This window comes from Haliotis cracherodii, unplaced genomic scaffold (genome assembly GCF_022045235.1).
Source record: "Haliotis cracherodii isolate W230 unplaced genomic scaffold, xgHalCrac1.p SCAF_14, whole genome shotgun sequence".
NCBI lineage: Eukaryota > Metazoa > Mollusca > Gastropoda > Lepetellida > Haliotidae > Haliotis > Haliotis cracherodii.
Genome location: NW_027266269.1, coordinates 32,217,086 through 32,240,765, shown reverse-complemented (window position 1 = coordinate 32,240,765; position 23,680 = coordinate 32,217,086). Strand labels below are relative to the sequence as shown.

Below are 23,680 nucleotides of genomic sequence, written 5' to 3'. Positions count from 1 at the left end.
CATTTGGAATCCAGAATGTTAGAAAAGGTAAATGTGTTAAAGAGGATTAAGAAGCAATTTGTTGGTTTTTTGTAATGTTCTTGAGAATGAAAATCATATTATATTTCAATGTCCTAGGTGTGAAGATAGCCGAAAGGTTTTTCAAGAGGAGTTGAGAAAAAAGAATAAATCATTTGTTACTATAAATATGTTGTGTACATCAGATCAAAGTGAGATTTTATATTATTTCTCCAGATTTCTATATATCATTTTCAGTATCAGAGGGGATGTCTAGTATTTTTACAGTTATCACTATTTGAAATGTTTCAGGGTTCACTGTACTAAGAAAAGAAAACAACTAACTGAAGCGTCTGGAAAATCTTAGTTTGTCAGATTTATATAACATTTTATATAATCCCACCACTGTCAGTATGCTAACTGTTTCTATATTTATATTGAGGTTTATTAGCTAATAGAGCGCATCCAAAATATATTGTAACTATGGGTCATGTGGCCTTCTTTACTGAATAAAATTCTGTCTGTCTGTCTGTTCATTCTATAACAAGGGAGAAACATACTGTATTACAGTGTGATATTATGTGAAAGTATTGACGCGGATACCAATAACACGATCTAGTAAGTACACACGTATGCCTGCAGAATGAAGCATGTACATAATAGTATGCAGAAACATTAAAGCACGCATGTGCCCACGCAGCCAAAAAGACATGAGACACTTACAACATTTTTTTTATAATTCTTTTTATTTCAATTCAGAAGACATATATCTGTAATACAGGTACATGAGGTTTATAAGTGTATCAATTCATAGGATCTTAAAACATGATCACGATATGCGTAATATACATATTTTGGATTAACTGATATATTATGATAGTGAGTGCGTAAGTGAGATTGTACGCCGCTTTTAGCAACATTCCAGCAATATCATGGCGGGGACACCAGAAATGGACTTCACACATTGTACTTATAAGATGGCTGTTATTCTTTCCATTTTCTGTCATGTTTATTCTGACACATCTTCCCCCGTCCAATGGTGAAACTAAAGACTAAACAGCTCACACACTCATGTGTTAGAAGATTACATTTTCTGAGATAATCTCAGCGATTAACTACATTAAAAAGATGAAATTCCTAAATATTATTTACTTTTACTAATAAGCCATGCGTATATATGTACGTGTAGAGCGTATAGGATTTGAGGTGATGAAAATATCAACTTGTCAGGTCACACGCATGATGAAATACAGCAAACTACGGTTATAACGAACAGGTTTATAACGAACTGAAGGATATAACGAACTTACTTGTTTTGTCCCGACTATTTGCTGTAGTTATGCGGTATATATGCTTATAACGAACTACGGTAATAACGAACTAAAATTAGTAGTCCCTTTGAGTTCGTTATAACCGTAGTTTGTAAACATGTTGTTGGAGAGAATCGACTCTCACCATTGAAAATAATGGCTCGGTGAATAAGCCCCCTTATGCCATGAAATTCGAGACCCGGCATTGATCAACATTAGTTAGACAACAGACAGTAACTAGTGTCGTCCTTTTCGAGTGAAAGAGCAGTCTCGATTTCCCATGTCATCAATGGCACTGATAAAGAATCTCCACGAGAGACAAGTCAAAAGACAAAACTGAAAAGCATATTTATTGATTGATATAAACATGTAAACTTGGTTTCGTAGCAAATACTGTGTATAATTGTAGATGTTAGCCAATGGGGTGAGAGGGGATGAACATTTCTCATTGTGAAAAGTTGCTGATAAATAAATAATCGATGTGAAAAAGTGTTTGTGGGGTGATGTGGGGCGATTTAGGGCGTTTTTCCTACGGGCCTCGAGCTACAGATGCATAACGAAAGAAACAAACATTTCTACTAGATTCTGTTTACTCTGGGTGTCTTACTATTTTCTCCAAACGAGCAGTTCCTTTATTCCGTGTCTGTTAAAATATCACTGGAAGAGTCGTAAAATCCTTTTCATCTCCCCACGAATTTCCGAATCACAGCTGTACGGACTTGGCCTCGTCCGGATAACCGGACTTCGCGCATGCGCAAATGAAAGGCGGTTTGTTTGGATGTCATGGCGGACACTTCCGCAAATAACAGACGACGTGTTTTCTGGACGAATACAGGTTAAACATTACTCTATATTTGTATGATATAGCTCAAACTCGAAATATGACAGTTACAGTTTTAAACGTACTCTACTGGAATTTATTTTCTCATGCTAGTCATTAATACATTTACCATGACAGCAGCCAATGTGTCAAACTTCAAGTTTGGACATGACAGTGGCAGACGAAATATGATCACATGTCCGATTTGATATTCGACTAAAACTATTACATCTAGAAAACGGAGTGACATTCATTAAACGTAAAACAGTGAAACATTTCGGATTTTATGACAGTTAATATTTATCGGATAACAATGTTGTTACTATTTTCTTTTTGAAGAAGAACAAATTTCAGGAATAGGCCTGACCAGTTCTAACGTGAAAATATATTGGTACCCCTTGCATAGTCCATTATTTGTTCCTGTGGAATGTGTGTTTTGTCATAAGACAGACCTACATTTCCCTTGGTTATGTCTGGGCTATAATATCCAGGTTAGGATTATCGTTATCCTGAATAGATTATCTGTGGAGTTTACGAGCACAAAGTTGGTTGGTTTGTTGTTTAACGCCGCACTCAGCAATATTCCAGCTATATGACAGCGGTCTGTAAATAATCGAGTCTGGACCAGACAATCCAGTGATTAATATCATGAGCATCGATCCACGCAATTGGAATCGATGACATGCATCAACCAAGTCAGTGAGCCTGACCACCCGATCCCGTTAGTCGCCTTTTACGACAAGCATAGTCACCTTTACGGCAAGCATGGGTTGCTGAAGACCTATTCTACCCAGGAATCTTCACGGGTCTACGAGCACTAAGGGAGTAACCAGTAAGACCATTAGGTTAAGGTACCACCATTCATTGTTTATCATCATCTGTTCGACAGACTTGTATTTGTTGCCAAAGAAATAAGCAGACCCATGTATGAATCAAGATATAATTATTAATAATATTACTGCGGTAGACATGGCCTCTAGTCTGTTAGTCCGAGACTCATGAAAATCCAGAGAGTCTAGTCTAGTTGTCTATATCTGAATAAATTAATACATTGTCGAGTTCCCTATTCCCGAATGACACCTATTTTAGAAAAGCCGTATTTGATAGTGATTTGTCACATTATAACGAGGTGTGACATCATCAAAGCTGCCGACTTGAGAGTGCACGTTTGGAATGTCAACATTGGGTTCATGTGAAGTACTGTACACCTGTCACTCAGAACATTCCATCGTCCCTCAGAATTTGGGTGCCCATGTCATGATGAAGAAGAAGAATATAATAGTGTGAACACTGTAATGGGACAAATATTCATATTTTGTGTATAGGTTTCCAACTTTCAATTTCATTTTGATTTTTGATGCCGACCTGCAAGAATTATGTTGAGAATTGTGCGTGTAAACATGTCTGTTCATTCATGGAAACCCTGCTGAAGTACCAAAACATGTAGGTGTTAAAAAATAAGGGACTTTTTTAGGGGAAAATTTATTTTTAAGAACATTAATCAATGATGTTTGGGCAATAAGTAATACATAACACTGACAAAAGTGTCTTGTGCTAGTTTTGACATACCAAACTTTCTGCTAGATCACTCACGTGTGAAGTTTCCAGAAGTATACCATGAAGGAAGATGGGTACATTGCTACTAATGAAGCACTTTCGCATACTTGCACTGTATCATTAAATTTTTATTCGCCCATTACGTAAATAACACAATTAAAGACAACCCAATACTGAAGTAGAACATTGCTGTGAAAATTATCTTGCTGAGAAGACTTTATGTTTGCATCCAACTGACACTGGGTATATCAATTTGAAGTGAAAGAGAAAACAGCGTTAGAAATTGGCACTAGTCCGAAAGTCCTTTCCAAACTGCCTAATAAGTCATAAGGACTAGAAGAAATTTGCCATTATTAAGGGTGTTGCTATATGTTCTCATTTTAAGGACAAGTGGACTAAAACAGTTAGTTTCTATCGCTGGAAAACAAGCCAATGAAATATGCTGGAGTTAAGGTTATTGTTATGGAAAGCCCTTTCACTTTATTGCCATTTTGTTTCTAATTAACAAATTTAAGGCACTGACGAAACATTAATGATGATTATGCATTGTTTTGCAGCCATGGATTCCAGCACGGAGGATTCCGATGCTTATGTTCCAGGTAGGGATGGGTATTGGAGGTTTAAAATGTACAGTGTATCACAATATTTTGCAATGCACAAGGCCGTATTGCGATACGTATCATGATATATTGTATAATTCTAAATTTTTAATTCAAAAGCAATCTGATACATTAAGGTATGAACTGAAGTTCATAAATGGAACAAAACAAGATGCTGGTTCAACATATTGTTTACTCATTTAATAAATACACAGCCATCTTTGGGTTAAGTATGCTCGCTCCTGGGCAGGGAATGCATATATATGTATGATATCGTGATACATATTGGATCGTGAGTAAGGTTTCGTGATACATATCGGATCGTGAGTAAGGTATCGTGATAAATATCGCATCGTGAGTAAGGTTTTGGGATACATATCGCATCGTGAGTAAGGTTTCGTGATACATATTGGATCGTGAATAAGGTTTCGTGATACATATCGGATCGTGAGTAAGGTTTCGTGATACATATTGGATCGTGAGTAAGGTTTCGTGATACATATCGGATCGTGAGTAAGGTTTCGTGATACATATCAGATCGTGAGTAAGGTATCGTGATACATATTGGATCGTGAGTAAGGTTTCGTGATACATATTGGATCGTGAATAAGGTATCGTGATACATATCGGATGGTGAGTAAGGTTTCGTGATACATATTGGATCGTGAGTAAGGTTTCGTGATACATATCGGATCGTGAGTAAGGTTTCGTGATACATATCGGATCGTGAGTAAGGTATCGTGATACATATCGGATCGTGAGTAAGGTTTCGTGATACATATCGGATCGTGAGTAAGGTTTCGTGATACATATCGGATCGTGAGTAAGGTTTTCACGATACATATCGGATCGTGAGTAAGGTTTTCACGATACATATCGGATCGTGAGTAAGGTTTTCACGATACATATCGGATCGCACAGTTGGTGTATCATCCCAGCCCTACTGTAAAAGGCGTCTATGGTTGTCGTAAGAAGCGACTTAAGGGGCATTCACACGGTACAACTAGTTGTATACAACTTGGTGTATGCAATTAGTTGCACAAACTGAAGTTGTATACAACTCCGCATTCACACGGCGGCGAGTGCATACAACTCGGGTCTCGCGAGATCTCTGACAAAAAGCCTTAGCTGTCAATTTTCCGCCAATTAGACGATAAAATCCAAATGTAAAACAAATAGTTGTCCACACATGAGTTATATATTAATAAAAATATAACGTGACGAATTTCCTTCAGGTGTACATTTACTTTAATTTAAGAAATGAAGGGCATGTTTTATTTAACCTATCTATATAAATTTGCCACAATGAATATTTCACAATTCTCCAAAGGAAATATGTATATGCTGCAGTGTGGTACATTCACAAAGCATATTATAGGAAGAATAACACGATGAATGTCAATTTCTGTGATAAAAAAACCAGCTGATTATTCATAAATTCTATGGCATTTTAGATTATATTAGTAACAGTACTACATACATGTACCCATTGTGCAGCAGTGCATTATTTTACTGGGTGAAAAGATATTGAAGAGATATTCAAATTATAATTCAAGATTGAAACAGTAAACTACTTCATAAACTGAATGCGTTGTGTGCTAGTTCACCCGCACCTCAAAGAAAATAACAAATATGTACAACGATGTTGATGTTGACGTATACTAATATGACATCACTACCGGTAACCTCCCGTCATAACGTAGCGAGTTCACTGATAGCAGTACGCGGAATGTTTGGAGCAGGTTTTACCGTGATGCTGGGATCATATACATACATAAATGAGTCATGTAAGTTAAGTAATCAGAATCAATCTGAAATCAGCAGGTTCTGTTTGTTTTTATGTTTCCATTCTCGCTTTGATACTATGTGGAAAGGCAGACCAATACCGTCGTCAGTGTGTGTGATTTTGCGTCAATATCATGGCGTCACGTGGAACGATTTCTGTTGACTTTTCCAAAAAACTCTAATTATTTATTCCTCAGTTTTTGCAAGGACTGCATAACCGTAATAATCCGAGCTACGTAACAAATTGACGACTAAATCTCTCGGAATAGTAGAAAATGTTAAGTAAAACTAGAAGTTTGCTTTGTTTACATTTTTTTCAAAGAAGAGCACAGGGTTTGGCTTCACACTTGAATATTGCGGTTGATTTCATTTGGACCGTTTGTATTGGTGACTTAGACAAAATGTCAATTGATTCTTAATGGTATGATGAATTCAGGGATGTATGTATCGTAGCTGAGTGTGAAATACATATGATGTGATAGGCATCTCGTCAAACGCGAAAAGAACCATGATTTCCCAACGCTATCAACATGGCGGTTCGGTCCAGAGTTTTTGTTTCGAAAACGAATATAGGATTATTGGAGTCTTTTAGGAATGATGATTGGTGTTTTGACAAAGAGCAGAAACCAAATGTTTTTGTAACTGAAATTCTCATGTAGCTATACCTTATTTAAATAAATAATGACATTTAGAACAGTGAATTGGTAAAATGCGAAAATGGCAATATTTTCGCTGTACACTATTTTCAGATGTCGTTAGTGATACATATGCTTTGCCTAACATAGTTGTTAATGGCATCACATAATAGATAATTCCCCTCAGAATCTAAAACTGTGACGTTTATTTGTGTGTATGATGTATTTTAAGTTTTAGAAACGTATATGGACCTAATCTCACCATGGTCTACACTACAGTATCTACAGTCACATAGCCTGTCGTTTCAAATAATACTATAAACAGTTTAACCTGGAGAATTAGACCGATGCAAATGTCAAAATATATAATTTGAGACAGTGGTACCTACTTTTCATAGGTCCTTTATTGAGTGGTGACACTTAGGATACCGAAAAGCAGAACTTACCGACGTGAATCGGAGTCGCCATTTTTGTTTACAAATTGACGTGTAAATGTCACGTGATTTTCATACGCGTTTTGATTGGCTGCGTACGTACAACTTGTCGCATGAAAATAGAGCATGTCCTATTCCGTACAACTCACGTCCAACAAGTTGCATGCGTCAAAAGTTGGACCGACTTGCCCGTTCACACGATGAAATGTGTTGCATGCAACAAATTGTATACAACTAGTTGTACCGTGTGAATGCCCCTTTACGAGATCAAGTGGTCATTCTCGCTGACTTGGTTGATGCATGTCCTCGTATCCCAATTGTGTTGATCTTTCCTCATGATGTCAATCACTGGATTGTGTGGTCCAGACATGATAATTTACAGACCGCCGACATATAGCTGGAATATTGTTGAGAGCGGCGTTAAACAAGAAACAAACAAGCAAATCTTTAGGGAGGCTCGTGGGGGTGAAAAACATATATTATCCTGATATATGATTGTGTATCCTCACAGTAATTAAAACCAATAACAGATAAACCATATGTTGCCTCGTATGAAATCACACAGTCAACATGACATGTCGTTGAGTTGATCACCTCTCGGGCTCCCCTCACCGCTCTACACTGAACCGAGTTTGAAGCTGGATTTTCAATTGACTACAAGTGTTTCTAACCTGGTGATGTCTGTGGATATTGATGCTAGCAGGGGAGGGGTTACATACATTTTTTAACACACTCATGATAAACATGATAAAAATATAGTCTCACAGGGACTCGTGTAGTACTCTAGTCTACTAGTCTGAACATGTATATTGGCATTATTTTCAGGAGGTTTAAGTCTCACATATGGACTTGAATAAGCTGATCATAGAAATCTTAGATCAGACATGCGCTTCAGACAAGTGGCTAAAGTCTCAGAATGCTTTTTCACTGTTCCTCTTACTAGTTTCTGTCAATATTTTAACTCTTCAGGGTTGTCCAAGCCAGGAAACATGCGTCAGAGGGTCAAAGGTCGAAAGACTCCCGAGGTGAAGGCCAACATATCAGTGGATCGACCCGCAGTGGAAGACCTGCCCCCTGAGACAAATATCCTGCTTCATGATGTGAGAAAGTACAATTTTATAAAAAGAAAAATCAGAAATACGCTCCTACGCATTAAAAATGAGATTTAACAACAAACAAACAAACAGACACGTGTACATGCACTTTGTTGTTTCCAGCTGTCCCAGAGTCTTGATACCCACTCACAACGTCGCCATCAGAGGAAGGCTTCCTTCAAGGATCTTAGAATGGAAGACAAGAAGAGGGTGGCGAACCTCATCAAAGAGTTGGCAAAGTAAGTACCATATTCGATGTAATAAGCGCCCACAGCGATATTTGCTAATATATTCATTATTGGCAAGTGAACAATCCCAATTAGCACCTCTTCTGACTGATCAATGTACACAAGACTTATTTATTTGTGTATAATACACACTTGTGTGTTATATGCACCCTTAATTATGGGCAATTAAATTCTGGAAAAACATATCTGTCGTATATAAACATTTCAGGCTGACAGCATAAACCACGAAATTTATCCTTAAACTCTGTTTTTTTATGTCTGTTAAAGTATGGGAGTTACTGTCGTCTTAGTGCTACGGTCATTTTGTGGAATGGAAGTCAATGTGGAAGGATAGTCTTGGCTTACGTATCAATAAAGCAAACATTTTGATGTGTCAAACACAGTTGTGTCGAACTTTGATGTGTGAAACTTACAGTTGTCTGAAAGTAAAAGCTGGGTCCCTGCACATTCCTACTTTATTAATCATTATTTAACCTCTGATGTGTTGAAGTTATGGTTGTCTCAAAGTCATTTTCCAGTCCCGAACATGTACTTCCAGCACAAATCTACTCTGATAAGTCAACATTTATTCCCTTATGTCGTTCTCTGTAGTCGCATATGTGTCGTTCATTTTTACGATTGTGTCGAACCTCGGATAACTCGAAGTATTTACAGAGGTCTCTTCAACTTCAACACAACAATGTTTGACTGTAAATTCACCAGACAAGCTAGAGGTGAATTAAGACAGTTGAAGACACTTCACAGTCATTTGCTGATTGACACATTTGCTGATTTGAAGCCTCCTTGATATATTCACTGTGCATGAATCTCTTCATGATATATATCGGGGTTTTTTCCCTTCATCCCATATTTGAAAAGCGTGTCATTCGGTTTGGCACATTTTTTAAATATTAGGTTTAATCAATATTTATCAGGGCAACTTTTTCCCACTTTCTGATAACTGGTGAGTTCAGTTTTCACGAAGGATGTGATGTCATCTATCATGTCCATTGTATCATGGCATCATCACATTCCAGGGTGACATCATAGCATTCCTGAGTGACGTCATGTCAGTCTCAGCTGTGAGAGCTCGCGCAGAGAGAGAGAGAGAGTACTTCAGAAAATATCGGGAAATACTTCAATTCTTCTTATAACTCGTAGATCTGAAAACACATATTTGTCTTCTATGAGAACAGCCCATGGGGGTTCTGAGAAGGTCTATGAGATTCTGAGAAGGTTCATGGAAATTATGAGGTTCTGAGAGGGTCCATGGGGATTCTGAGAAGGTCCATGGGGATTCTGAGAAGGTCAATGGGAATTCTGGAAAGGTCTGTGCAGATTCTGAGAAGGTCCATAGGGTTTCTGAGAAGGTCCACGGGGGTTCTGAGAAGGCCCATGGGGATTCTGCTTGGTGACTTGGCTGATTGTGTGTCATATTGTGCCTTATTGAAATAGATAATTAAGGATCCCCATGCAGAAATTAAGCATGAAAGTTGAGGGTCTTTTTTATTGCCTTAATGTTAAATGTTAAAGAGTTAGAGTGTCGCTGGATTCAAATACTGTAGAAGCAATCCCTAGGACCCCAATTAATTTTGAACACTGCTTTGAAGTTTTTTTTAAAAAAATTTAAAATTTGCTCACAGTGAAATTTCAGCAATTTCCAAGCATTATCATGGTGGGGGACAACACAAATGGGCTTAACACATTGTACCCTTGAGGGGAATCGATCCTTGGCCTTCCACGTGACAAGAGAACGCCAAACCAATAGGCTACCCCTCCGCCCCTCACAGTCTCACAGTGAAGGTAAAGCGTGAAGTATATTTGCGAGTATCACTGAAATTACTTTACAGGACACATGGAAAGGTCCAGAATTCCTGATCTTGTTTCTCATTGCAGGGCAGGGGATGAGAAAGAGAAGGTCTTGTCCCAGCTTCACCAGGAGCGAGAACAGTATGATCAGCAGATTCTGCATCTGGTAGCCCAGCAAGAGGAAGTGCTCAAGGAGAAGGAAGGTAAAGTCTGGGCACAAATTCATGGGGTCTTTGTCGTAACCCTTCTCTTGATAAGAGGGGCGGTCGGGTAACCTAGGGGTTAAAGCGTTCGCTCGTCACGCCGAAGACCCGAGTTCGAATCCCGACATGGGTACAATGTGTGAAGCCCATTTCTGGTGTCCCCCGCTGTGATGTTGCTGGAATACAGGGTTTCAGATGGCCCTCGGTCACCGGTCATAGACCGATAAACTTTCTATTTGACCGATGGTTTGTTTAAGTTGTCGGACTTTTGACCGATAGAAATGCTAAGCAAGGCATCACATGTGTCATAATTTAATGATTAAATAGTAATTAGTAAGGATTATTTTGTAGCCATCGATTTTAATGCTCTCATAAAGTATAGTGCCAATCAAGACTCAGTTGTCCTTGTGTCTGGGGGATGGGGGGTGAAGTTGATGGCAGTATTGCTCCCAGACCCGGCGGGTAGCTGGGTGTGCGGAAGCTATGCCCAACTTTTTAAAAGTACTGATTTGACTTCGAAATTTTACTGCATCCGGCATCTTTGTTTAAGTGACTTACTGACTTTTGCCAATGACTTATTACATTTCTTGGGTCAAGTCATTGACCTGTATACAGCTTTTTGTGTCAAAATCACTGGAATATTGCTAAAAGCGGCTTAAAACCATACTCACTCACTCACTCTTGATAAGAGTTTTGTAAATCTAAGTGGTCCCTAGATTCAAATACTATTTGAGCAAACCTCAATTACCCCATTTCCCCCTTTATTTTGAACACTTTATGCTTCCATGGTGCCTCTATGCCATGTACAGGAGATTTGGTTGTAAGTGTCCTTCAAGAAGTGCTGTGGCTGTTTCAGATGTCCACGTGAAGTTGTTTGAGACCCAGCAGCTGTTGACCAAGTACCAGGAGCAGATAATTGAGGACCACAAGCACAGAAAGCACAAGGTGAGATACACATAGAAGGGCCAGACCCGTGAAGATCCGGGGTAGAATAGGTCCCCAGCAACCCATGCTTGCCGTAAAAGGCGACTATACTTGTCGTAAAAGGCGACTAACGGGATTGGTGGTCAGGCTCGCTGACTTGGTTGATACATGTCATCGATCCCAATTGCGAGGATCGATGTTCATGATGTAAATCACTGGATTGTCTGGTCCAGACTCGATTATTTACAGACCGCCGTCAAATTGCTGGAATATTGCTGAGTGCAGCGTAAAACAACAAACCAAGCCAAAAATACAAACTTATCTGATAGTTAGAAATCTGTCTACAGACACCTCCGGTGGAGGACAATCGCCGCTCGACACCACAGAGCTGGAGAGACGTGGACACTGATAGTGAGGTAGGACAGTTCCAGATATTTCATAGTTCAAAATACCGTGATAGTCAGGTGTCAGTGTTAAAAACCAGTGTTTGAAACGAACAATGAAAGACATCAATCAGTGTTATGAGTGCAGTGCAGTTTTCCAAATCAATCATGGAAGTTAGTGTTACAACCAGTGTCGAAGGTAAGTGGTCCTTATCGTCACCCTAATGTTAAAAAGTCCTTGCTGAACTGCCCAATTGTTAAGGTATCATAAGGACTAGTAGAAATTTGCCATTTTAAAGGGGTTTTGCTATATATTATCATTATAAGGGCTAGTGGACTAAAAATGTTAGTTTTTACCGCTGCTTAGTGGGTCCATAATTTCAGATACTGTAATGACAAGCCTCAAGGAACTCAGGACCCCTCAAGGAACTTTCAAACACTGATAACCCTGGTGTCAAACCATCATGATTCATATGGTCCCATTAGGAGAACATCTAGAGGACCTCCCTTAATATTGAACAACACAGGGGCGGATGGGTAGCCTAGTGGTTAAAGCGTTCGCTCGTCACGCTGAAGACCCGGGTTCGATTCCCGACATGGGTACAATGTGTGAAGCCCCTTTCTGGTGTCCCCTGCCGTGATATTGCTGGAATATTGCTAAAAGCGGCGTAAAACCATACTCACTCACTGGAACAACACATTATTTCCTCACCAAACTGGTAGACTAGAGTAATTGTAGGTTGCAGGGGTCATACACATAATCTCATGGCTCTATTCACTTACTTTTTTATGTTCATTTATAGATAATCTTAAGAGGTACACTTATGTACTTTTTTCTAGGACTGCACAGTGTTACTGGTATACTGCAATAAGCTTTACAAATGATTCGTATTGCAATGAATTATCCGTGTTGTGGTGTATCTGGTTAAAAATATATCACAAATGTCGTTGTTATTTGTTTTGTTTAAATTACAATCTACCCAGAAATTCATTCACAAATGATGTTTACCTTTGAAATTGATCAATATCATTGAAATGACATCTTTGTTCTTGCTACTGCTGAACAAATTTCTCAGGACCTCCCAGTGACTAACAAAAAGTCAACATTGGCCAGTCAGAAAGCAACTTTCTCGAGCTCTACTGCACTTGTTTCTGGCTGACGAGAAAACACATTCCAACTGTCACTTTCTCGATCTTGTAAGTGACGCTCTGATTGGTCGGATGAAGGTGGTTCTGGCGTGACCTGAAATGGGATGTCCTCTGTCCTCTTTGTTCAGTGGTAGTGAGAACTAAGATCTGATTTTAATGAGACTGGAAATTTATTGACAAATCGGCGGAATCAGAGAAGTGATTTGTTTCTTACATTATTAACTCCCCTTTATCCATGACCACAAAATGGCAGTGACTAGCCATGCTGACTGTTTGTTGGACATCGTTGCCATCTGCATGTTCAATCAATGTCAATCACTGTCAAACACGTTACCTCCCAATATAGCATTATCGTGTAATGGGTAGGTTTCTCGGCAGGATAAAGCCAACGGATAAAAACAATATCCATTAGGGTCATATGTGGATAGAGATGCAAATATCAAAGGTCAAGTAGAGACTCCATTAAGTGTTCACAAACAAACATGGCATCGCCCTTGTCATTTGGGGATTGGGTCAGAAGTGACCATCAGGAATCTGGAGAAAGTACTTGGATTATTGCTATCTTTATCAAAAGAATGGTCTAATATGCTTAAAACTTGTGTCTATCTGTGACATAGCCAAAGCATTTTACAACTTTTGGCTACTTTTGCGAAATAAATTGCTAAACAATTTATCCAGGACACTGGCCTGGTGTGATCAGTTTCCATACCTGTGCTTGTAGACCTCGGCAGGTTTTGGATCCTTTCCCCAAATTAAAACAGATGGATTTGGCCAAAATATGTCAGAATTGTTACCTTGTTACCTTTGTCGCTGTGTGTGCATCTAACTGCACTTCGTAACATTATGACAGGACAGGCAGACTCTAAGTAAACGTGACTTGTCGTTGTTTATCATACAATAAAACACTGCAGGGAAAATAAACCACTCGGGGATGTGTTCCTAATATTTTAATCTCCCTGCAGTGTTATGATAAACAACTCTCCCTCTACATTTATTTCTTTAATATTGTAAAACATTTCTTCGGGCTACTACACTCCTACTTTTTTCACATCTAGGAGTGTTTCAAACTGAGACCAAAGCCTGTGAGGGACATGCATGTGGACAACCAAGAAGTGCCCACACAAAGGTGGGACCCAGCACTCCCCCCAGACCCCCACAGGCCGTACACCTCCCTCATTGACCAGGAGATAGCTCTGCACAGACAGCAGGAGAACCGGCCACATGGCATGCAGCATGAAGCCCTACCTAGCACTAGGGAATATAGGCCTGTAGCTCAGGGTGGGGCATACATGCCTGTATCAATGAAGCAGGAGTATAGACCAGTACGGGATATAGAATACAGACCAATGTCAAATGGGGAATATGGACCTGTTTCACATGGGGAATACAGACCTGTTTCACATGGGGAAAATGGACCTGTTTCACATGGGGAATATGGACCAGTTTCACATGGGGAATACAGACCTGTTTCACATGGGGAATATGGACCTGTGTCGCATGGGGAATACAATGTTATGAAACATGGTCCTGTTGCTAATTTGCCCAATGGTAGACAGAGACACGGGAAGAAAAGTTCCAGGAAGATGTTGGGGCCTCTTCGGGAACCAATCATGTCAAGTACCCAGAAAAGTTCGCAGATTTTTGAAGAGATGTCTTTCAACTCTTTGCCAACTATTGCCAGCGAAAACTATCAGCCTCTTCCTTTAGATGATAGTCCACGTACGACATTTGCCTTAAGCGGACATAATGGTTTCCATGATAACCAACCAGATAACCGAAATAGGAATCGTGTTGGTTTTGTGGATCACCCTGAAGATTTAGACAGTGCAAGGGTTCACTCGCCGGTGTTGGAGGTGGAGAAGAATGTGGCTGGAGACCGCGAGTTCATGGAGTATTACAAGAAACTGACTCCGGCAGAGAGGAAACGAGAGTTGCTGCGACAGCGTGCAGCGTTGTTGGAGGAACAAATTCGACTTAAACACGTTTTAGTGGAACAAGAAACTCAGCTCCGTGAAAAACAGGTGCAGTTGAATCACAGACAGCAACAACAACTGCAGGAAAAAGAATTTCCATTCAAGCCTGTTTTGACCAACATTGAAGACCAAAATATCCAAAGTAGACTTGGTGATGTGAACTTTGTGAAGGGCACACGGAATGGTCAGACAGACAGACACAGTGGACAGCCGAGGACAGTGACAGAGACTGTGGTGTCGGGGAACAGAGGCATAGAGGATCTGGCCAAGAGACTGGAGTACTCTGGGTTGTCTCTCTCTCGGTCTAACAGTGGCAGTGGTGAGAATACAGAACTATTGAACTTGTTGCCAGTCATTGGGGAATACATTTAATTCTAAGCCATTTCCAGACCACGGTTGGGATACAGGTGACCCGGTCGCTTACGGTGCCTCAATTCGCTGTGCAGGGTTGCATCCCTTGGGCAAGCCAGAAATCGATGATTGTGGGTTCGAATCCTGGTTTGCCCTGCGGTTTGTCAGCACCATACCAGTGGTAAACATCTGAGACCTGCCTCACTTCCAGCTTTCCTCCCACAAGTTGTGACATGCATAAATGGAATACTGTTAAAAAAACAACTTAATCCCTCACGTAGGTATGATGTTTGAGGGAGTGAGTTTGGTTTAACATTTGTTTTATGCTGCTTTGAACAGTATTTCAGTCATAGTGGACAGCATGGCAACTAAATGTGGCAAGAAACCTCGAAGTGATGCAGGTCTTGAACATTTGCCACTTTTGTGCAACCCACAACCACAGGTATGGTGCTGACAATCAGAGAATCCGACGCAACTCTGAACAACGAATTGCCTCCCACGACCCCTTACTAAGTGATAGATGCTCATGATATTAATCACTGGATTGTCGGGTCCAGACTCGATTATTTACAGACCGCCTTCATATAGCTTGAATTTTGCTGAGTGCGGCTTTAAACAACAGCAAACAAACCAACCTTACTAAGTTGCTGGGGCAGTCTGGTAGGTGTGGCTTATGCGGGTCCAATTTCCAACTTAATTAGTTGCTCACTCAGAATCATATTAAGCCAGCAAATTGAATGTTCTCCAAGTAATGAAATATTTGCTATGCAATGAATTTAACACATTTCATTTGGGTTTTTTGTTCTGTTTATCAAATTCACTTAGCAAATAATCGGCAGTGCACTTTGGGGAAATCTTTAATCATGTTAATTACAGAATTATCAATTTCATTCTACCCCACTGCAACGGCAGTTGAATTGTTAATAAGTAAGGGGCTTCGATGTGATGCAAGCAGGGAAGAAAGTTTGTTCTGTGTGTTGTGTATTTGCAATTACATTATTTAGAGAAATGTTTGCTCATCTGCCTCATAAAAAAATACTTTTGAGAAGGTTGTGCATAAGCTCTGATTTTGACACAAATATTGATCTCTGCAAGGCTTAGGACTGAATTTAATTTCTATTAGGACATGCAATCCGTAGCGCCATGAAGGTACAGGCTATGTCATCGTATCCCAAATGTGTGGACCGATGCTCATGATGTCAATCACTGGATTGTCTGGTCCAGACTGGATTAAGTACAGACCACCGTCGTATAGCTGCAATATTGCAGAGTGCGGTGTTAAGCAACAAACAAACAAACAAGATCGATGCTTACGATGTCAATCACTAAATTGTCTGGTTCAGACTTGATTATTTACATATGCCATCATATAACTGGAATATTGCTTTGGTGAAGAACCAAAACAAACATTATATTCCATAATTCCCGATAGGTTATAAGTTATTATGTATGTAATCATTTAAAGTTTAATTATTATTTTGTACTTAGATATTTCAAGTCAGAAAGGCAGGACGAAGCAGATGAAGTCAGCAGGAACATCCCCCATCAACAGTCGAGCAGGAGTGTCCATAGGAACATCTCCAGTCAGACTGGACACATCAGGCCGACTGACACCAGACATCCCGGACTTGATAGACGCAGGCACAAGTGTTTCCTACAGACATATACCCAGGTGGGCAGGAACTTGATAGATACAGACACAGGTGTTCTATACAGACACATGTGTAGGTGGGCAGGAACTAGATTGATGCAGACACAAGTGTTCTATACAGACACATATCTAGGTGGACAGGAACTTGATAGATGCAGACACAGGTGTTCTATACAGACATATATCTAGATGGGCAGGGACTTGATAGATGCAGACACAGGTGTTCTATACAGACACATATCTAGGTGGGCAGGAACTAGATTGATGCAGACACAGGTGTTCTATACAGACACATATCTAGGTGGGCAGGAACTAGATTGATGCAGACACAGGTGTTCTATACAGACAAATATCTAGGTGGGCAGGGACTTGATAGATGCAGACACAGGTGTTCTATACAGACACATATCTAGATGGGCAGGGACTTGATAGATGCAGACACAGGTGTTCTGTACAGACACATATCTAGATGGGCAGGGACTTGATAGATGCAGACACAGGTGTTCTATACAGACACATATCTAGGTGGGCAGGAACTTGATAGATGCAGACACAGGTGTTCTATACAGACATATATCTAGGTGGGCAGGAACTTGATAGATGCAGACACAGGTGTTCTATACAGACATATCTAGGTGGACAGGAACTTGATAGATGCAGACACAGGTGTTCCATACAGACATATATCTAGGTGGGCAGGAACTTGATAGATGCAGACACAGGTGTTCTATACAGACACATGTGTAGGTGGACAGGAACGTGATAGATGCAGACACAGGTGTTCTATACAGACATATATCTAGGTGGGCAGGAACTTGATAGATGCATACACAGGTGTTCTATACAGACACATGTCTAGGTGGGCAGGAACTTGATAGATGCAGACACAGGTGTTCTACACAGACACATATCAAGGTGGGCAGGAACTTGATAGATGCAGACACAGGTGTTCCATGCAGACACATGTCTAGGTGGGCAGGAACTTGATAGATGCAGACACAGGTGTTCTATACAGACACATGTCTAGGTGGGCAGGAACTTGATAGATGCAGACACAGGTGTTCCATGCAGACACATGTCTAGGTGGGCAGGAACTTGATAGATGCAGACACAGGTGTTCTATACAGACACATGTCTAGGTGGGCAGGAACTTGATAGATGCAGACACAGGTGTTCCATGCAGACACATGTCTAGGTGGGCAGGAACTTGATAGATGCAGACACAGGTGTTCTATACAGACACATGTCTAGATGGGCAGGGACTTGATAGATGCAGACAGAGGTGTTCTATACAGACACATATCTAGGTGGGCAGGAACTTGATAGATGCAGACACAGGTGTTCTATACAGACACATGTCTAGGTGGGCAGGAACTTGATAGATGCAGACACAGGTGTTCTATACAGACACATATCTAGGTGGGCAGGAACTTGATAGATGCAGACACAGGTGTTCCATGCAGACACATGTCTAGGTGGGCAGGAACTTGATAGATGCAGACACAGGTGTTCTATACAGACACATATCTAGGTGGGCAGGAACTTGATAGATGCAGACACAGGTGTTCTGTACAGACACATATCTAGATGGGCAGGGACTTGATAGATGCAGACACAGGTGTTCTATACAGACACATATCTAGGTGGGCAGGAACTTGATAGATGCAGACACAGGTGTTCTACACAGACACATATCAAGGTGGGCAGGAACTTGATAGATGCAGACACAGGTGTTCTATACAGACACATATCGAGGTGGGCAGGAACTTGATAGATGCAGACACAGGTGTTCTATACAGACACATGTCTAGGTGGGCAGGAACTTGATAGATGCAGACACAGGTGTTCTATACAGACACATGTCTAGGTGGGCAGGAACTTGATAGATGCAGACACAGGTGTTCCATGCAGACACATGTCTAGGTGGGCAGGAACTTGATAGATGCAGACACAGGTGTTCTATACAGACACATGTCTAGGTGGGCAGGAACTTGATAGATGCAGACACAGGTGTTCTATACAGACATATATCAAGGTGGGCAGGAACTTGATAGATGCAGACACAGGTGTTCTATACAGACACATATCGAGGTGGGCAGGAACTTGATAGATGCAGACAGAGGTGTTCTATACAGACACATATCGAGGTGGGCAGGAACTTGATAGATGCAGACACAGGTGTTCTATACAGACACAGGTGTTCTATACAGACACATGTCTAGGTGGGCAGGAACTTGATAGATGCAGACACAGGTGTTCCATGCAGACACATGTCTAGGTGGGCAGGAACTTGATAGATGCAGACACAGGTGTTCTATACAGACACATGTGTAGGTGGGCAGGAACTTGATAGATGCAGACACAGGTGTTCTATACAGACATATGTCTAGGTGGGCAGGAACTTGATAGATGCAGACAGAGGTGTTCTATACAGACACATATCGAGGTGGGCAGGAACTTGATAGATGCAGACACAGGTGTTCTATACAGACACAGGTGTTCTATACAGACACATGTCTAGGTGGGCAGGAACTTGATAGATGCAGACACAGGTGTTCCATGCAGACACATGTCTAGGTGGGCAGGAACTTGATAGATGCAGACACAGGTGTTCTATACAGACACAGGTGTTCTATACAGACACATGTCTAGGTGGGCAGGAACTTGATAGATGCAGACACAGGTGTTCCATGCAGACACATGTCTAGGTGGGCAGGAACTTGATAGATGCAGACACAGGTGTTCCATGCAGACACATGTCTAGGTGGGCAGGAACTTGATAGATGCAGACACAGGTGTTCTATACAGACACAGGTGTTCTATACAGACACATGTCTAGGTGGGCAGGAACTTGATAGATGCAGACACAGGTGTTCTATACAGACACATGTCTAGGTGGGCAGGAACTTGATAGATGCAGACACAGGTGTTCTATACAGACACATATCGAGGTGGGCAGGAACTTGATAGATGCAGACACAGGTGTTCTATACAGACACATGTCTAGGTGGGCAGGAACTTGATAGATGCAGACACAGGTGTTCCATGCAGACACATGTCTAGGTGGGCAGGAACTTGATAGATGCAGACACAGGTGTTCTATACAGACACATGTCTAGGTGGGCAGGAACTTGATAGATGCAGACACAGGTGTTCCATGCAGACACATGTCTAGGTGGGCAGGAACTTGATAGATGCAGACACAGGTGTTCTATACAGACACATGTCTAGGTGGGCAGGAACTTGATAGATGCAGACACAGGTGTTCTACACAGACACATATCAAGGTGGGCAGGAACTTGATAGATGCAGACAGAGGTGTTCTACACAGACACATATCGAGGTGGGCAGGAACTTGATAGATGCAGACACAGGTGTTCTATACAGACACATATCGAGGTGGGCAGGAACTTGATAGATGCAGACACAGGTGTTCTATACAGACACATGTCTAGGTGGGCAGGAACTTGATAGATGCAGACACAGGTGTTCTATACAGACACATATCGAGGTGGGCAGGAATTCCTACTCAGTCTCAAGAACTAAATGCTTGTCTTAGGGACAGACCTTCGATATTATGTGTTGAGGGAAAGAGGGGCCTGCCGATATATTTTATTAAAAATAATTTGTACCAGAATATACAGATTTAAAAAATATTATGAAAGAAAATTGTTTTGATGGATGGAGCGGTGTCCAGAAAAAAATGTTGTTTAACCCAAATTGTTTAGATTCTCATTTCAAAGAAAAAAATGTTGTCTTAAAGCCGTGATTCACACCTCCCAAATATGAAGGTGACGTGGCATGACCTAAATACTGTTCGTGTCTGTATTTAACTATTCACATTCTTGGAGGAGAGCTCCACTGAGATTGCCATTCACAGGAAAGTCCAAGACAATGTGAAAAATGATTGGAATTATTTCTACCTACCCATTCGTCATGTAAGCTGTGATTGACACTACAATACCAGGACTTTCTAGCCCTGAAGCATGTATTCCTTGATGAATAAATACTGGAATGCAGTATTTGACGACCGTTGGATTTGGAATATTTAAGGATTTTGGGGGGATTTTTTATAAACGGAAATAAAAATGAAACATGCAGCAGACTTTATGATGATGCGGGGAGTGCCTGAGAACCAAAACTATTTTGTTTTTCTGTTTCAGGTCCCCTCAACAGAGTAACCTCCCCTTGCCCTTCAACCGCCAGAGGACCAGTCCATCACACAGTAAAGGGGCTCCGTCACCAGGGTAACACTGCCTCATCTTGGGCCAGCAACTAGATGAATAATTTTTGAATACCTCCACCTTACAGTTTTGTCACCACAGCTTTCGTGCAAGGAGACAAACTTACTTGACCCTTCCCTGACTAGAGATATATGGAGATAGCCAAGGCTTAAAAAAATAAAAGAATTGGTTCTCAAGCAATGACTTTTGAAAATATAGTGTGGGCGGGCTGTGGTTTGGGGTTTTGTTTTGCTTGTTCAAACTAGTATGTAACCCCAAATAAACAGTTGTATACCATCAACCTGGGAAAGGGATTCATTCACCTGATGAAGGAGTAAGCATATACTCCGAAACGTTGTGTTCCTCATAATAAAGAGTGAGTGAGTATGGTTTTACACCGCTTTTAGCAATATTCCAGCAATATCACGATGGGGGACACCAGAAATGGGCTTCACACATTGTACCCATGTCGGGAATCGAACCCAGGGCTTTGGCGTGACTAGCGAACGCTTTAACCACTGGGGTACCCGACCGCCCCTCATAATAAAGAAGTTGACATCCATATATTCTCTTCCTTACATCTCATTGTTGATTTCCTTCATTTCAGTGACAAGACTCTGGCAATATTAGAACTAGTCAACTCCATTGAGAAGAACGAGGGTTCGCTAGATGGAAGTGTTCGCAGTAGGGAGGCGGACACGTCACTCAAAACTCATTCCAGGGACCAGTCATTGTCTGGCAGAGAGGAACAGGCGGAGGATCTAGAAGAGAGCAAAATTCTAGAAGAAGTATTTTTCCTTAAATGATACCTCCCTTGGGGATGAAGACACCATACAACAATAGCATTAAGTAAATTGCGTGTATGGTTGGTGGTGTAAGAGTGTAAACAATACTTGTTGCACATTGGGATAAGATTAGGATACTTACACCGACATCTGAGACTCAGACTGGAACCAGTTTGTGTTCGGTAATCGTGAAATCTCATTAAAATCAGATCTTAGTTCTTGCTAACCCTAAACAGAGATCTGAGGACATCCAATTACGAGTCAACTTATATCCGACCAGTCAGATCGTCACTTACCAGATCAGGAAAGTAATAGTCAGTTTTCTGATCATGCAGCCTCCAAATGGTTCAGCAGGGTGGTCCAAACAACAGATGGGATAAATATTTGAAGCGAAACGACTTTCCCAGCCCTTGGGAAGTACTGCCATACAATCTCATCCATCTATTAGACATTCCAGAAAGTTCTTTTGTTCAGTGTCAAAATTTGAATCGATATTTTTCCAAGGTAGTTTGGAATGGAAATCGCAAGTTTGAAACTAGTGCCGTAAAGTTTGAGGGAACTGCTTACTGATTGGCCAATGTCAGCTTCTTATTTGTCATTTCATTGGTCGGCCAAATTTGCGATAGGTTGTTCTGATGTGATGGGATGTCCTCAGATCGTTGTTTAGGGGTAGCGTGCACTAAGATCCAATTTCAATTAGATAGATGGTCGTGCTAGGTTTGGTGACGACCTATCGCCTGTAAAACATTTGTGTGTATGAAGGTGAATTGTGTTAAATAAGGGGGACACCCTCCATTGGTTATAGCAAATCGAAGGGAAATTCTGAACTGTGTGTTTGTGTTTTTACCAAATCTTGTAATACATCTGGTGGTTGTGCTGTGTCTCGTGTCTCGTGTCTCGTGTCTTACAGATTCAACTAACAGAAATAATGGAGAGTCATCTTGATGTTCAAGGTACTCATTGTAACTTATCTAACTCTCGGGGCGGTCGGGTAGCCTAGTGGTTAAAGCGTTGGCTCGTCACGCCGAAGACCCGGGTTCGATTCCCGACATGGGTATAATGTGTGAAGCTCATTTCTGGTGTCCCCCCGCCGTGATATTGCTGGAATATTGCTAAAAGCGGCGTAAAACCTTACTCACTCACTCACTCACTATTTAAACTCTCACTTGGGACATCTAACAATAAACACATAATGCCATTTAGAAAGTGTAAATGTTCTTCCAAGCTAGGACTAGAAATCGTGGGAATATGATAAATAATCACTCCTTTAATAACTACCTGTATTTATCCTATTTATATGTTTCGTGTGATTACAATAACCCTCCTTTCCAGTGCTACTGTCTCTTGCATGCAAGACATGTCCAGAGTACTCACTGAAGCATTGACTTTTTAAGTCAATAACCATGACAAGCCTACTCAAGTGCAACCTCAGGGAGTGTGATGAAAGCGTCCTGTAAAATCCCCCAATGTGATAATTATTGTCAATCATAAATAATCAGGATGTTTCACAGATTGGGCTATTTCGGCATTTACACTAGAAAGAATACTAAGGATGAAGGGGGAGGTGGGGCAGCCTAGTGGTCAAAGCGTTGACATGTCATGCCGAAGACCTGGGTTCAATTCCCCACATGAATACAATGTGTGAAGCCCATTTCTTGTGTCCCCAGCCGTGATATTGTTGGAATATTGCTAAAGTGGCTTAAAACCTTACTCACTCACACATTCATTCTGGATGAACTATGATATATGCAAGCCATAAAGTTTATTTATC

General features: G+C 40.9%; 1 protein-coding gene across 1 annotated transcript; it reads left to right on the top strand.

Moving 5' to 3' along the window:
* Positions 1-2,090: 2,090 nt before the first annotated feature.
* Positions 2,091-21,951, top strand: LOC139460730 (uncharacterized). Its single transcript, XM_071242208.1, has 11 exons — positions 2,091-2,142; positions 4,242-4,283; positions 8,107-8,237; positions 8,355-8,470; positions 10,355-10,470; positions 11,327-11,415; positions 11,742-11,810; positions 13,982-15,218; positions 16,739-16,922; positions 21,065-21,148; positions 21,732-21,951. Exons 1-11 carry the CDS (start codon positions 2,091-2,093, stop codon positions 21,928-21,930), a joined length of 2,319 nt encoding a protein of 772 aa, XP_071098309.1. The 3' UTR covers positions 21,931-21,951.
* The last annotated feature ends 1,729 nt before the right edge of the window (positions 21,952-23,680 follow it).

What these genes read in the sequence shown, in the direction of transcription:
- LOC139460730 (XM_071242208.1), top strand. Translation starts at nt 2,091, where the DNA reads ATGGCGGACACTTCCGCAAATAACAGACGACGTGTTTTCTGGACGAAT. An exon ending in AGTGCTCAAGGAGAAGGAAG is followed by an intron (nt 10,471 to 11,326) that starts GTAAAGTCTGGG and finishes TGGCTGTTTCAG; the next exon opens with ATGTCCACGTGAAGTTGTTT. An exon ending in ACAAGCACAGAAAGCACAAG is followed by an intron (nt 11,416 to 11,741) that starts GTGAGATACACA and finishes ATCTGTCTACAG; the next exon opens with ACACCTCCGGTGGAGGACAA.